This window comes from Rhinoderma darwinii, chromosome 7, assembly GCF_050947455.1.
Source record: "Rhinoderma darwinii isolate aRhiDar2 chromosome 7, aRhiDar2.hap1, whole genome shotgun sequence".
NCBI lineage: Eukaryota > Metazoa > Chordata > Amphibia > Anura > Rhinodermatidae > Rhinoderma > Rhinoderma darwinii.
In genome coordinates, this window is record NC_134693.1 from 62056105 (window position 1) to 62071704 (window position 15600).

The 15600-nt window shown below is 38.0% G+C and overlaps 1 protein-coding gene across 1 annotated transcript in view; it reads left to right on the plus strand.

Annotated features, from left to right (window-relative positions):
* The window catches only part of HMCN1 (hemicentin 1), a 345767-nt gene that overhangs the window by 52202 nt on the left and 277965 nt on the right, over positions 1–15600 (plus strand). Inside the window, exons 4-9 of the mRNA XM_075833451.1 lie at positions 542–664; positions 5103–5274; positions 7330–7436; positions 7716–7836; positions 12071–12334; positions 14788–14932. Coding sequence (XP_075689566.1) covers positions 542–664; positions 5103–5274; positions 7330–7436; positions 7716–7836; positions 12071–12334; positions 14788–14932 — 932 coding nt within the window. The remainder of the gene's footprint in view (positions 1–541; positions 665–5102; positions 5275–7329; positions 7437–7715; positions 7837–12070; positions 12335–14787; positions 14933–15600) is intronic.

Below are 15600 nucleotides of genomic sequence, written 5' to 3' on the forward strand. Positions count from 1 at the left end.
TACATTGACAGGTTAGAAATTGTTGTACTTTGCAGCCTGTATTCTGATGAAATTTAATGCTGTATTGTAAGTGTTAGGTCCTGTTCACACAGAGTTTTTTTGACGAGTTTTTTGACGCGGAAACCGCGCCGCAAAACTTGTCAAAAAACGCCCGAAAATGCCTCCCATTGATTTCAATGGGAGTTGGACGAGTTTTTTTACCGCGAGTAATAAAAACGCGTCGCGGTAAAAAGAAGCGTCATGACCCATCTTGAGGCGGTTTCCGCCTCCAAAACCCCATTTCAATCAGTCAGAAGGAGGAAAAAAACGCCTCGACGAGTGTTTTGACAAGTTTTTGTCAAACCACTGTGCAAAAACCGTCTGGAGCAGTTTTCGCAGGAGGAATTTTCCTCCTGCAAAAAACTCTGTGTGAAGGTATACTGATACATTTGCTATGGTATTTATGCAGTTCCCTAATATTTTTTATAAAGTTATCCTCACTTTAATGCCATTTATAACAGTGAAATATTAGAAGTGCACTTTTAATACTGTTTTCTGCCAGGTTGTGTTTGTCTTGACTGGAGACTGTGATGACAGAAGTCATGTGGGTTACAAGGTATATGAAGAAATTGCTTCTACAAGCTCTGGCCAAGTATTTCACCTGGATAAGAAGCAGGTTAATGAGGTAAAGTGAACCACTAGGTACCGATGATACTGTTTATTCAGATCACGAGACTAGCGTTGGGTCCGGGATTTGTGGACGTCATTTGGGCACAGAAAAACCCCAGTATTAGGGTATGTTCACACGCAAAGCTAAAAACGGCTCTAAAATACAAAGTTGTTTTCAAGGAATAACAGCCTCTGATTTTCAGCCGTTTTTGAAACCACAAACGTTTTATGAGACATTTTTTTTGCAGCCATCTTTGGAGCTGTTTTTCTATTGACACAATGAAAAATGGCTCCAAAACGGCTCAAGAAGTGACATGCACTTTTTCCAAACGGCCGCGTAAAAAAACACCTTGTTGGAACGGAACGCCGTTTTCACCATTGAAATTAATGGGCAGATGTTTGGAGGTGTTAAGCTTCCGTTTTTTCTGATGTTTTTCAGGGCATTTACGAGTGTTTCTCTAAGGGCATGACCAGACGCGGCGGAATTGCTCTGGAATTCCGCTGCGGACAGTCCGCAGCGGAAATCCGCAGCGTACACTTTTCTCCATTGCCTTCCACAGCTTTTTAGTAGAGTTCGTTTACACGTTGCGGACATTTCCGCAGCGGAGCATAGGCTGCGGTGCGGAATTTGGTGTCCGCAGCATACACTGACTGTTGCGGACGTGTAGCGGACTTCTTGCGGACTCATTGCGGAATGGAGAGTCAAAATTCCGCAATGAAGTCTGCAGATGTTATGTGTGCTGCGGAGCGTATTGGTTTTACTAACATGACATTTCTTCATTCTGGCTAGACCTATGTATTTCTAGGTGTACAGCCAGACTGAGGAAGTCAATGGGGCTCCCGTAATTACGGGGGACTACGTGTGTGCACCCGTAATTACGGGAGCGTTGCTAGGCGACGTCAGTAAATAGTCACTGTCCAGGGTGCTGAAAGAGTTAAGCGATCGTCAGTAACTGTTTCAGCACCCTGGACAGTGACTTCCGATCACAATATACATCAACCTGTAAAAAAAAAAAAAGTTCCTACTTACCGAGAACTCCCTGCTTCTTCCTCCAGTCCGACCTCCCGGGATGACATTTCAGTCCAAGTGACGGCTGCAGCCAATCACAGGCTGCAGCGGTCACATGGACTTCCGCGTCATGCAGGGAGGTCGGGCTGGATGGTGAAAGAGGGACGCGTCACCAAGACAACGGCCGGGTAAGTATGAATTTCTTTTTACTTTTACTTGGGAAAGGGCTGTCCCTTCTCTCTATCCTGCACTGATAGAGAGAAGGGAAGCCCTCTTCCCCTCAATACGCAACGGCTAGTCCGCATCAATTTAATGCCCATTTTAGGCAAAGCCGCAACAGAATCTGCAACGCAGATTCTGTGCTGCATTTATGCGGACAGTGGTGGAAGAACTCTGCCACGTCTGGGCATGCCCTAGCACTCATGGAAAACTGTCCTTACCTCACATTCAGAGTCAATCGTTTGTTGTAATAAAAGAGAATCCTCACAGTGTTGTAGGGGGAGAGGAATAGATTCTTTCTCCTTCTTAACTGACTCTTTCATGTGCTCCCTTCTGCCCCCCTCATGAGTCCCCTCTGCTGTATAATGGATCATAAAGTTTTCTTTGCTATTTTTGGAACATTATCTCTGCAATGAGTTCTATTTTAGAGTGCTGCCATATGCTTTCAGCCATACAACATGATCATCCATTTAGAATAAATCTATATATTATCTAATATTAGAGATCACAACCAAGGACTCCAAAATAACCAAAATAAAGAGAAAAACATATGGTTCATAATCCAAACAAGTGTCAGTGTATTAGTGTAAATATTGACAAAAAAGGATTCAATCTCATTGCAAAATGTATGGAATGCCTCAAGTATTGTTTACAAAGGAAGGAAATGTTTAGTGGAATGTTCCAACTGTTTATAACAACGATAAAAAACTTTCTTAAATCAAGTTACTACAAAAATGCTAAAGAATATTCCAAACACGCAGTTGGGGGCCACAAGTCAAAGGAGAGAAATGTATTACAAATATTTTCTCTGAGTTTTATAAATGCAAACATTTCAGTTGTGTGGCATATTTTTATGGATTTAATAAAATGGTCTGGCGTTTTGGGGGTTAGTGGCATTTTTATCAAAATGCAAATTGCTTTAGGTATGGCGTTTTTTTTCTGCCATATTTCGCCGTAGGTTTCTCTATAGAACTTAAAAAATGCCAGGAAAAGACGTATGTAAAAAATTACACAAAATAAAAAACTTTATTAAAAACGCACTTAAAGACACCATAAAAAACCTGCTTCAAACGCACGCCGTTTTTAAAAAATCCCAAAAAAAACCTAAACAACTGTTGTCATTGTTGAAGTTGGAATAGGATACCACAGCTTGATTTCTGCCTATGGCCCATAATGTTAAAAATGGACATTTGGATGCAGAAATATAGGATATAGATTCATCATTCTTATTTTAAGACTAGGGCCATTTGGTGATTTTGATTTTAATCGTGCAACATCAAGTCGCACACAACCCACGGCAAAAAAAATAAATTGCAATTTGTCTGTAACTTGCTGTTTAATGACTACGTAAGGGTGTAATTCGGTGCGAGTCGCATGTGATTTAGCCCTTGTTACATCCAAAAACACCCCAAAAAAATTGCTGACATGTCACAAATGAGTCGCAATTACACGCAACTTGCATTAAAGTCTATTCAAAGTCACGCGCGATTTGCAATCTGCAGTTCCTTTAGGTCGCGTGTCGTTATGTGGTTATATTCACAATCATTAATTGTGATCTCACATTGCGATCTTCATGTCGTGTGACCAAAGTTGCCATGTAGACCTAGCATAATATTTGGCAAACTAAGCATGTGCTTTTTATTATTATTAATTACATGAAGCGGTGGTCCTCTATTGACAGTTTTGTAGAAGGTTCCCCCAACGGTAAGCTGAGAACACGGAGCCCTACTGCCGGTAAACTTATCAATAATCGTCAGCAAGTGTTTCATTTCCCAGCAGTGTCATCGCACGGGAAATTAAAGTGCATCTCCAATTATATACAAAACCTATTATAGCGTAGAATTTTGCCAAATATAAATTTTTATATATAACTTGTTTACTAGATTCTGCCTCTAATAGCAGCATGGACTGGCTGACGTCCATACTGCAGGCTACTCATAACTTTTCAGTAGGAAACTCCTAATTTATTTATGATGATCGTTGTATGGCATGAAAAACATAATAAAATTTAACTCGAAATTGCTTTTTTCCTGCATTTTTGACAAAATAAAAATTTATATAAATAAAATGCTATTGCATATTGGCCAAAATAACTACACATAAATAAAGTACAAGTTGTCCTGCAAAAAAACTAAGCCTTAAACAGCTACGGCGAAGATCATACAGCTACGGCGAAGAAAATATAGAGAAGTTATAACTGTCAGGATGCAAAGAGGCAAGACAAAAAAAATTGTTCTTGTCCTTAACTTCTTCCGGCATTATCACTTACATGTACATCTTGTGACGGGTCACCTTCTCGCATTCCAATGTGCATATATGTGATGGGAAAGCTCTTCCCAAGCGTTCAACAATGAAGCCCGACATTAACTGGCAGCGGGTTACCACTGCAATGGCCGGGATCAGAGATAACTCTGATCCCGGCTGTTTAACCACGTAAATGCATTCGGTCAATAGCGACCGCAACATTTAAGTAGTTTGACAGAGGGAGGGAGCTCCCTCTGTCACCCATTGAATGCCCGTGAATGCAATTGCCCCTTGCTAATGGGTTGCCAGACAGCCCCCAGGTCTTTCATGGCTTTATGTCTATTAGGCAGTGCTAAGAAAAAACAAAAAACACGTTTTTCAATAAAAAGTGGTTTTATTTTGTAGGTGTTGAAAAGCATAGACATATATGGTATCGCCACAATCTAACGACTCAAACACTAAAGTTAACACGTTATTTAAACCATTATGAAATCCGTACAAGAAAAACGCAAAAAAACAGTGACGGAATTGCTTTTTTCTTTTTATTCCGCTCCCCCAAAAAATAATAAAGGCTAATCTATAAATTCCCTGTTCCCCACAGTGGTACCAATAAAAACAAAAACAAAAAAATCCAGAAGAGCTGTTCTTTTTAATTCTCCCCCCAAAAAGTTAATAAAAGTTGATAAATATATTAGTTTCATCCAAAAATAAAAAATACAGCTCGTCATGCAAAAAATAAGCCCTCATACAGCTATGTCAACAGAAAAAAAAAATGTTTGGCTCTTGGATTGCAACAATGAAAAAATTAAAAAGAATGCTTGGTCATTAAGGCTAAAATAGGCCTGGTCACTAAGGGGTGAAGGCCAAAATTGGCCCTGTCATCAAAGGTTTTTTTTAAATAATTTTAGCTCTGGCTCGAACTTCATTTATTCTTTTTAATGTTTCATGCAAAATTTGATAATTATGAAATGTCTTCTTTCAGGTATTAAAGTGGGTAGAGGAAGCTGTTCAAGCCTCAAAGGTTCATCTTGTGTCTACAGACCACTTGAATGGTGCATTACACACCTGGGAAATTCCATTTGATCCAAGTCTTAGGGAAGTTACTGTGTCGCTTAGTGGCCCTTCTCCAAATATTGAACTCTATGATCCAATTGGTAAGGTTGATGACATCATGCCCTGAATCAATCCTGAGTTCCATTATTTTGCATAAATTAGAAGATCTGGTCCATGCATAATTGTTCTGCCTGGGTATTTGGCTCTAATGTCACTGTAAGCGGTTTCTATAATAATAACTACAACAGCTTGACAGATGTATGAGCTCTTCATTCTTTATAACATTTAACTATAATTATCTGTCAGATAAAACTTTGTTGTAAGACTATCCTACACTTACTACAGACACTAGAATAAATAGTCATCTCACCCTTTTTTGTACTCTGTTGAGGCAATAAAATACATTCCCAGTTTCAATCCATCTTAGGTTGGGTCTGGATTGCTGCTGGGAAATAGTGGTGCTATGAACTATAAAACGTATGGTGAATGTCTACTCTTTTCAACACCATAATTATTTTTAATCTAAATAAGTCCAAAATTCTGTCCTGATTCATTTCCTAATATATTATTATAGCAGTTGAAACTCAATTTTTCTTCAACGTATTTCCAAATTTCCAGCATGTACATTGAGCTACAATATAAACTTCTGTCTGCCTGCAGTCGCCAATAGCAGGAGCTTAGGAGCGTACTACATATAATTTATAGTATACATTGACCTAAATAGTAAAACATTATGCAGTAAGCTCCTAAGATCTGCCTAACGGTGACTGCAAGAGTTGAATCTTTTAAAATGGAGGAGATTCCAGTCATCAAAATTTATGAGAAGTAAAAGTGGACAAGTTGTGTATAAAAACAAATCCCATTGCTTACATTTACAATAGGGCCTCTGAAACATAAGATCTGATATGTGATTGCTCACTTTTTTTGCACTTGTTTTGATAATTCTATCGCAATGTCTATGCAAGGATTTTAGAGATCTGTATCAGACCTCTCTGACTGTTTACAACCGATCACTCTAACTGCTATAAAGATATAAAGAGGTCATAACCAATCACTCTAATTGCTATATAAATATAAAGAGGTCATAGCCGATCATTATAACTGCTATAAAGAGGTCTTAACCGATCACTCAAATTGCTATAAAGATATAAAGAGGTCATAACCAATCACTCTGACTGCTATAAAGATATAAGAAGATCATAACCGATCACTAAGACTGCTATAAAGATATAAAGAGATCATAACCGATCACTAAGACTGCTATAAAGATATAAAGAGGTCATAATCGATCACTCTAACTGCTATAAAGATGTCACAACAGATCACTCTGACTGCTATAAAGCTATAAAGAGGTCATAACCGATCATTCTAACTGCTATAAAGATATAAAGAGATCATAACTGATCACTCTGACTGCTATAAAGATATAAAGAGGTCATAACGGATCACTCTGACTGCTATAAAGATACAAAGAAGTCATAACCGATCATTCTAACTGCTATAAAGATATTAAGAAGTCACTACAAATCCCTCTAACTGCTATAAAGATATATTAAGAAATTAATCAGCACAGAATGTTGGACTTAAACATTGCATTGTGTATTGTGTTACAAGGTGTTTATGCTTTCATTTATTCTGTAAATTGTAATACTTGAACATTTGCTTGTTTCCGAGAAGTCCAGTGTCAGCCCTTATCTGTATAGGTACTGTAGTAGGGGAATGAAATGCTCTGATTCCTTTCCTAGCCCAATCAAAAATCTTCATGTCAGCTATCATTTTGCTCTTAAAAGGGGCTGTCCAGTACTAAAAAAATGATGGCCTATTCTCAGGATAGGCCATCAATATCTGATCGGTCGAGGTCCGACTCTCGGCATCCCCTCCAATCAGCTATTTTGAAGGGAGCCACAGTGGATAGGCCATTAATATTCTATTCATTTATTTAGGACTGGACAACCCCTTTATTGTATATTGATGTGATAATAATTGATGATAATGATTGATACATTTAGCCAGGTACATACGGCATATGTTCTGGCTAAAAAATACCAGTCAGATTTAAAGAAAAACAACTGCTGAAATCCAGAGGATTTTCAAAGCATTTTTCTTTGTTGTTTACTGTTTTATACAACAAAATCTTATTGCCTTTCTAATTTCAGGGAAGCAGATAAAACCAGAAACAGGCCTAAATGAGTTGTTAAATATATTCAATTCTGCCAAGGTGTTAAATATTAAAGAACCAGTGCCTGGTACTTGGAAAATAAAGGTAACATCATATCTGTTATTATAGTCTTATTAAAAACCACATGTACATGCCAAGGGATGATTACACGATCCTTACACTGATAAAGATGGAGAAAAATATTTTCCGAAAATAAAACATAAATTGTTCTGCCACATGTTACTTTAACTTCGGCTCTATGTTTGGATGTTTGGACAAGGTTAAACCTTGAATATTGAAGTGTGATTGTTAGATAGAACTTCAAATGACATATATTGTCTAGATGGTTATAAATTAGAACATAATATTGTGATTGCTTTCCAGACATCAAGTAATGGACGTCATTCTGTGAGAATTACTGGGGTCAGTACGATAGATTTCCGAGCAGGATTTTCTAACAAGCCTACCTTAGATTTCAGTTTAACATCCAGCAGACCTATACAAGGTGGGTTCTTTTATTCAACTTTTTTTATTGCATAATTAATGGAGAACTGATTTCTAAAAGCAAGCATCCTCCCCATGCATGGGCAGGGGTGAAGTGACGGTTATGGCAATTGTGCAAGTACAGAACCGTAAGGAATTGGAAACAGCCCTCAGCAATATACATGGATATTGCTATGCAACAAATGGCTTTAAACCATCAGTGGTTGCAAATACAGTGAAGGCAAAGTTTTGGCCATACAATGGTCCTTCTTAAGCCCATGGGACAAGCCATTGTATGGCTGAAACGTTGTGTTCACTGTATTTGCAAGCTTTGATGGAATAAAAACAGATTTACATTTTTGTCAATCTGATGCAGTGGCTATTCTTTGTTGAACAGTAATATATACAGTAATTTTCTGAGCAAGAGAAGTCTAAACCAGAGAGTAAAAAAAACATAAAAAGCTTAATGATATTTGAGGGGAATGGACAGAGGCATAGCTATAGGGGGTGCAGAGATAGGAGTTGCAACCGGGCTTAGTGCCGAAGGTGGCCCAAGGACTCCTCTGCCATGCAAGAAGACACCAGTACTATGCATAGCACACAGGGCCCTCTTCCAGATTTCATATTGGGACCAAGGAGCTTCAAGTTAAACCTCTGGATATAAGGCTAGTCTTATGATGCAAGAGACCTTGAGACACCTGGTAAGTCATGGTGGTTAGCTCATGTTTGCCTGATATTTTGAAAAAGATCCATAGTATCGGTTCTGATAGCATGTAGTTTTTCATAGAACATCATTCTGGAGATTCTGTTCTTAGCTACGAAAAGTGAGAGGACACTTGTTTTTGGGTAAGAGATTCTAGTGGACATGAGGATAGTCTTATAAAGTAAGAGACCTTAAGACACCTAGAGAGTCAAGTTGGTAACCCAAGGTTGCCAGGTATTCTAGAACAGATTCAAAGTATCCATTCTGGTAGTTTTTCATAGAGGATCATTCTGAAGATTCTGTCTTTGACTATGGAAACTGAGAGGGCACTAGCTTTCCATTGAGCAGCCACGTGTATTCTAGCTGCCATACATATATATTTTGCCATTTTATGAACATGATTTAACAGTTTAGAAGGTTTGTCACCTAGTAAGATCACTGAAGCAGATGTGGGAAATGTCCGCCATATACAGTTGCAAGGAAAAGTAAGTGATCCTTTTGGAATTACCTAGATTTCTGCATTGATTACTAATAAAATGTGGTCTGTGTTATCTAAGTCAAAATTCTAGACATACACAATCTAACTAAACTAATAAAACACAAACAGTTGTACTGTTCATGTATTTTATTGAGCACATTGAGTAAACATCCACAGTGCAGGGAGAAAAGGTAAGTGAACCTTTAGGCCTCATGCACATGACCGTAGCCATTTGCATGGCAGTGATTTTCGGGTCGAACGGCTGCGGAATGTCAAGCGCGGGCCGCCCGCAAATTAGCGGGCCGTTCACATGGCCCCGTGCATTAATTACTATGAGCCTGGACTGCAGAACACGGCCATAATAAGACATGTCCGTTCTTTCTGTGGCCCAGGCTCCTGGGCCATGCACGGACCGTGGAAACCATGGTCGTGTGCATGGGCCAGAAATGAATGGGACTGCAATTCTCCCGTGGATTTTCAGGGGAATTGCGGCCACAACAGCACATTCGTGTGCATGGGGCCTTAAATTTAATAACCGGTAGATCCCACTGTAGCAGAATTCACCTCTACAAAACATTTCCTGTAGCTGCAAATAAGATTTGCACGATATTCGGGGGGAGGTTTGGCCCATTCCTCCCTGCAAATGTGTTTGAGTTCATCAATATTCATCAATAGTTCATCATGCCACAGCATCTGGATAGGGTGAAGTGCAGGATTATTACTTGGTCATTCTTAAATACTAATATTTTTTTCAACCATTCTTTAGTTGATGTACTTGTGTGCTATGGGTCATTGTCTTGTTTCATTACCCAACATCTCTTTAGCTTGAGGTGATGGACTGCTGCCCTTACAATCTCCTGTAAAATGTTTTGCTACAACTTTGAATTAATTGTTTACTCAATGATCGCAGGATGTCCAAGACCTGAGGCCAGCAGCAACTTCCTTTGTAGTATCCTTACAATAACACCATTCTTGTTCAGTGTTTTTCTAATAGGAGACACATGAACAGAGATTTTTGCCGTTTGCAGAGTCTTGAGTAGCTCTTTTGCTATTACCCTTGGATTTATTCTCACCTCTTCCAGGATTGCTCTTGGAGTGATATTAGGATGCACACACTCCTATGGAGAGTAGTAGAAATCTTACATTTTCTTGATAATTGTAGATAATTTGTCTAACCTTGGATTGATGTACACCCAGGTCTTTAGCAAAGCCTTTTCCAGCTTCATGTTTCCTTATAACATGTTTTTTATGTCTTCTGAAAGTTGTTGGCCTCGAGGCATGGTTCACACTGACCAATCTTTCTTGAAAAGAAAAGATTTGTCAGTAACCAGGCAAAGTGTGCCTTTATTTATTGTGGAAAGCACCTGTGAAACCCACACTTCCAGTCTCACCTTCTTAATTTAAACACCTTTCGCCAATTAGCTTTTGGAGAAATCATTAACACAGAGGTTCACTTACTTTATCTCCCTGCACTGTGGATGTTTACTTAAAGGGAATGTGTTGTCAGAAAAACATGTTGTTTTTTTTTTAATTAAACGTTTAGTGTGTAGGTAATTAAACATTGTTCAAATTTTTTTTATTTTTTTCACGAGTCAGGAAATATTATAAATTAATTCTAATTTATAATATTTCCCATTGCTGGTCACTAGATGGAGCTATTCCCAAAATTGCAGCATTGCAAAATTGGGTAAAAAGCCCTCGCTCTAGTGAGCTCTCAGCATCCCCCCCTCCTTTATCCTGGCTAGTGCCGGGATAAACGAGGGGTTTGAACGGTGTAACCTCCTACACTGTGTGTCGCCATTTTTTGAGCTAACACACAGTGTAGTAGGTTTACATACAGTAGTAAACACACACAAACACGAACATACATTGAAATCTCTTACCTGCTCCTGCCGCCGCGGCTCCCTCCGGCCCGTCCGCTCCGTCTGCTGCCGCTGGTCCAAGTGCACAAGTCCGGAAGCCGCGACCGGAAGTAGTAATATTACTGTCCGACCGCGACTTCCGGTCCACAGGAAAATGGCGCCGGACGGCGCCAATTTCAAATTGGCATGTGTAGGAGCGGCGCATGCGCAGTTCCCACACAGACGCCGTACACAGAAGTGGATGGGACGGGACCCGTTCGCAGTCCCTATGGGACTGTGGCTGCCGTATTCCATGTCTGTATGTGTCGTTAATCGACACATACAGAAATGGAACAAAAAATGGCAGCCCCCATAGGGAAGAAAAAGTGTAAAAATAAGAAAAAGTAAAACACAAACACACAAATAAATATAAACGTTTTTAATAAAGCACTAACATCTTTAACATATTAAAAAATAATTTGTGATGACACTGTTCCTTTAATGTGTTCAATAAAAGACATGAACAGTACAACTGTTTGTGTGTTATTAGATTAGTTAGATTGTGTTTGTCTATAATTGTGACTTAGATAACAATCAGACCACATATTATTAGTAATTGATGCAGAAATCCAGGTAATTCCAAAAAGTTCACTTACTTTTTCTTGAAACTGTACGTAGATGTGATCCATTAGATTGTAATCCTCTAAAACAAAATGGGGCAGTATGTACCAGTTACAGCACTAGGTAGATACTTTGAGACAGTATATGTTTAAACATAAACTGACAGTTTATATGTACAGTAGGTATAATCCAAAAATAATTTGCTCTACTTACCTTGCACTGATCCTATTATAGCACAAGTTTGATTTTGCTGGTTGTATGCCCACATACACAACTGTGACAGCCTAACTGAGCTCCTATAAGGCAACATACCCTGCTGCCCTAAATTCATGGAGTGTTCGTGTTTCAAGATTACTATACAGTGCCTGGTGTAAAGACAACATTTCCCAAAATGAAAATCATCAGAGCAAGCTCTGCAGACACTGAACAAGAAGAGATAATCGGCGCTATGAACTCAGAATGAATAAAATATGTTCCATGGTCAACAAAATCTTTAAAAATGTGTATTAAAACTTTTTGCTGCTTTCCTTATCTTTAGAACAAGACAAAACATAGTTGATGGTCCTGCATGTTGAGTTTCCTGATCCCTTATGTAATGTCATTTGTCTTACAGGGATTCCCACATTTGTTCTATTAAACACAACAGGATTACAGCATCCAGCAAGAATTGATCGTCTTGAGTTGTTAACTACTTCAGGTCTTCTTCTAAAGACAATTCCCATAAAATATAACCCTATGAGACTACCCTATGAGATATGGAATTTAACTGAATTTAGTCCACCAACGGAACCATTTTTTCTAAGAATAACAGGTTATGATAAAGATGATTACCTGTTTCAGAGAGCATCAAGTGTTTCATTTTCTAATATTGTACCAGGTAATTACAAAACCGTAGCCCATGTTTATCAACTGTCATATCTATACACCCTAGGTGCATGTTTAAAGATGCAAGGATGAGGAACTATATATATTTATATATATATATATATATATATACAGTATATATATATATCTCTCTATATATATATACATATATATATGTATATATATATATATATATATATAGAGAGAGATATATATACTGTATATATATATATAGAGATATATATCTATAGATATATATATGTATATATATATGTATATATAAATATATATTTAATTATTTATATATATACATATAAATATATAAATATATATATATATATATATATATATATATATATATATATATATATATATATATATATATACACTACCGTTCAAAAGTTTGGGGTCACCCAGACAATTTTGTGTTTTCCATGAAAACGCACACTTATATTTATCAAATGAGTTGCAAAATGACTAGAAAATATAGTCAAGACATTGACAAGTTAGAAATAATAATTTTCTCCTTCAAACTTTGCTTTCGTCAAAGAATGCTCCATTTGCAGCAATTATAGCATTGCAGACCTTTGGCATTCTAGCTGTTAATTTGCTGAGGTAATCGGGAGAAATTTTACCCCATGCTTCCAGAAGCCCCTCCCACAAGTTGGATTGGCTTGATGGGCACTTCTTGCGTACCATACGGTCAAGCTGCTCCCACAACAGCTCTATGGGGCTGAGATCTGGTGACTGCACTGGCCACTCCATTACAGATAGTATACCAGCTGCCTGCTTCTTCCCTAAATAGTTCTTGCATAATTTGGAGGTGTGCTTTGGGTCATTGTCCTGTTGTAGGATGAAATTGGCTCCAATCAAGCGCTGTCCACAGGATATGGCATGGCGTTGCAAAATGGAGTAATAGCCTTCCTTATTCAAAATCCATTTTACCTGGTACAAATCTCCCACTTTACCAGCACCAAAGCAACCCCAGACCATCACATTACCTCCACCATGCTTGACAGATGGAGTCAGGCACTCTTCCAGCATCTTTTCAGTTGTTCTGCGTCTCACAAATGTTCTTCTGTGTGATCCAAACACCTCAAACTTCGATTCGTCTGTCCATAACACTTTTTTTCCAATCTTCATCTGTCCAATGTCTGTGTGCTTTTGCCCATATTAATCTTTTCCTTTTATTAGCCAGTCTCAGATATGGCTTTTTCTTTGCCACTCTGCCCTGAAGGCCAGCATCCCGGAGTCGCCTCTTCACTGTAGACGCTGACACTGGCGTTTTGCGGGTACTATTTAATGAAGCTGCCAGTTGAGGACCTGTGAGGCATCTATTTCTCAAACTAGAGACTCTAATGTACTTGTCTTGTTGCTCAGTTGTGCAGCGGGGCCTCCCACTTCTCTTTCTACTCTGGTTAGAGCCTGTTTGTGCTGTCCTCTGAAAGGAGTAGTACACACCGTTGTAGGAAATCTTCAGTTTCTTGGCAATTTCTCGCATGGAATAGCCTTAATTTCTAAGAACAAGAATAGACTGTCGAGTTTCACATGAAAGCTCTCCTTTTCTAGCCATTTTGAGAGTTTAATCGAACCCACAAATGTAATTCTCCAGATTCTCAACTAGCTCAAAGGAAGGTCAGTTTTATAGCTCCTCTAAACAGCAAAACTGTTTACAGCGGTGCTAACATAATTCCACAAGGGTTTTCAAGTGTTTTCTAATCATCCATTAGCCTTCTAACACAGTTAGCAAACACAATGTAACATTAGAACACTGGAGTGATGGTTGCTGGAAATGGGCCTCTATACACCTATGTAGATATTGCATTAAAAACCAGACGTTTGCAGCTAGAATAGTCATTAAGCACATTAACAATGTATAGAGTGTATTTCTGATTAATTTAATGTTATCTTCATTGAAAAAAACTGTGCTTTTCTTTAAAAAATAAGGGAATTTCTAAGTGACCCTAAACTTTTGAACGGTAGTGTGTATATATATATATATATATATATATATATATATATATATATATCTATATATATATATATAATATCTTTGTCCATATACCAGGAACTCCTGTAGTGAAGATCTGGTGGTTTTAAGGACCAAGTCATTATACACAATGTATTATTGCTCAAGTTAATAATCTTTATTATTATTTTTTTCTTTGCCACACCACATGTTCAAATTGGCAATAGTTGGTGGGAAGAAGGGTGAGGGGAGAAAGGAGCCCAGAAATCTGACACCCAAAGCTTTGGGCTCAGAGAGATCACCACTTCCTTTCTCCATCTAGTGAAGTGTGACTACAATACCGTGCAACATGGTTCAAAACTTTGCCAGCAGTTTTTAAATCACTCCTTAGGTTTATATATGAGTGTTTATTGAACAATATTTTAATGTCAAATTTCCTTGGGTATAACAATTGTAGTCCTGTTTACTGTGTTACTTGCTATTTTTTATTCCTATAGGACCTCCAAAGGTGTCAATGCCCAAAGTAACGCCTGGTTACTACCTACAACCTGGTCACATTCCTTGCTATGTAGAAAGTCTTATACCTGTAGCTGTGCATTTTAGAAAGAACGGCATCAGACTTGGTACAGAACAAAAATTTCAGTAGGTATAATTGTTATTAAAATAAAATGTTATGATGTATTGTAGTAGATGAAAATTGAGCCTGTTATTTAGAAGGTCTTTACGGAGCGCAGAAAACTGTTTAAAACTTTTACTAAAAATATTACTTATTTAATTGACAAATTAGGCATATTTTACAAGTTATGGTGAAACAAAAAGGAAATAAAGTCTAATATTTTTTGCCAGCTGCCTCCCCTTTTTTTTCCAGCTTGTTTCATATAGACAGTTTTTTTGTGTCTGCAATTCATTTAATACTGTGAATTTCTGTTATCTGATATGTAGAGGATTAATATAAGTCTTCACTATAATATGCTATTTAATTGATTTCCTATTCTGACCTTTACGAGGTTGTCTCGATACCATATTCCCTGTCCATAAACTATAATATTATACTGCTGATAAAAATGGTTGAAATACTCTACATTATTGTTATTAGACTCCCATATTCTGAATGAATGAAAAACTATCTACATTGCAATATACATGTCGACACAACTTTTAAGGAGTTGTCCCATAAAGACAAATCCTGTACATGTGGATATCATACAGGGTGCTCCCCTAATCGAAAACCTTTCTATGCGCTGAGATCTTGCATAGATTACCGCACGATCTGGCGGATCCAACCTGTCGATGCATTTTTATGGACGGCC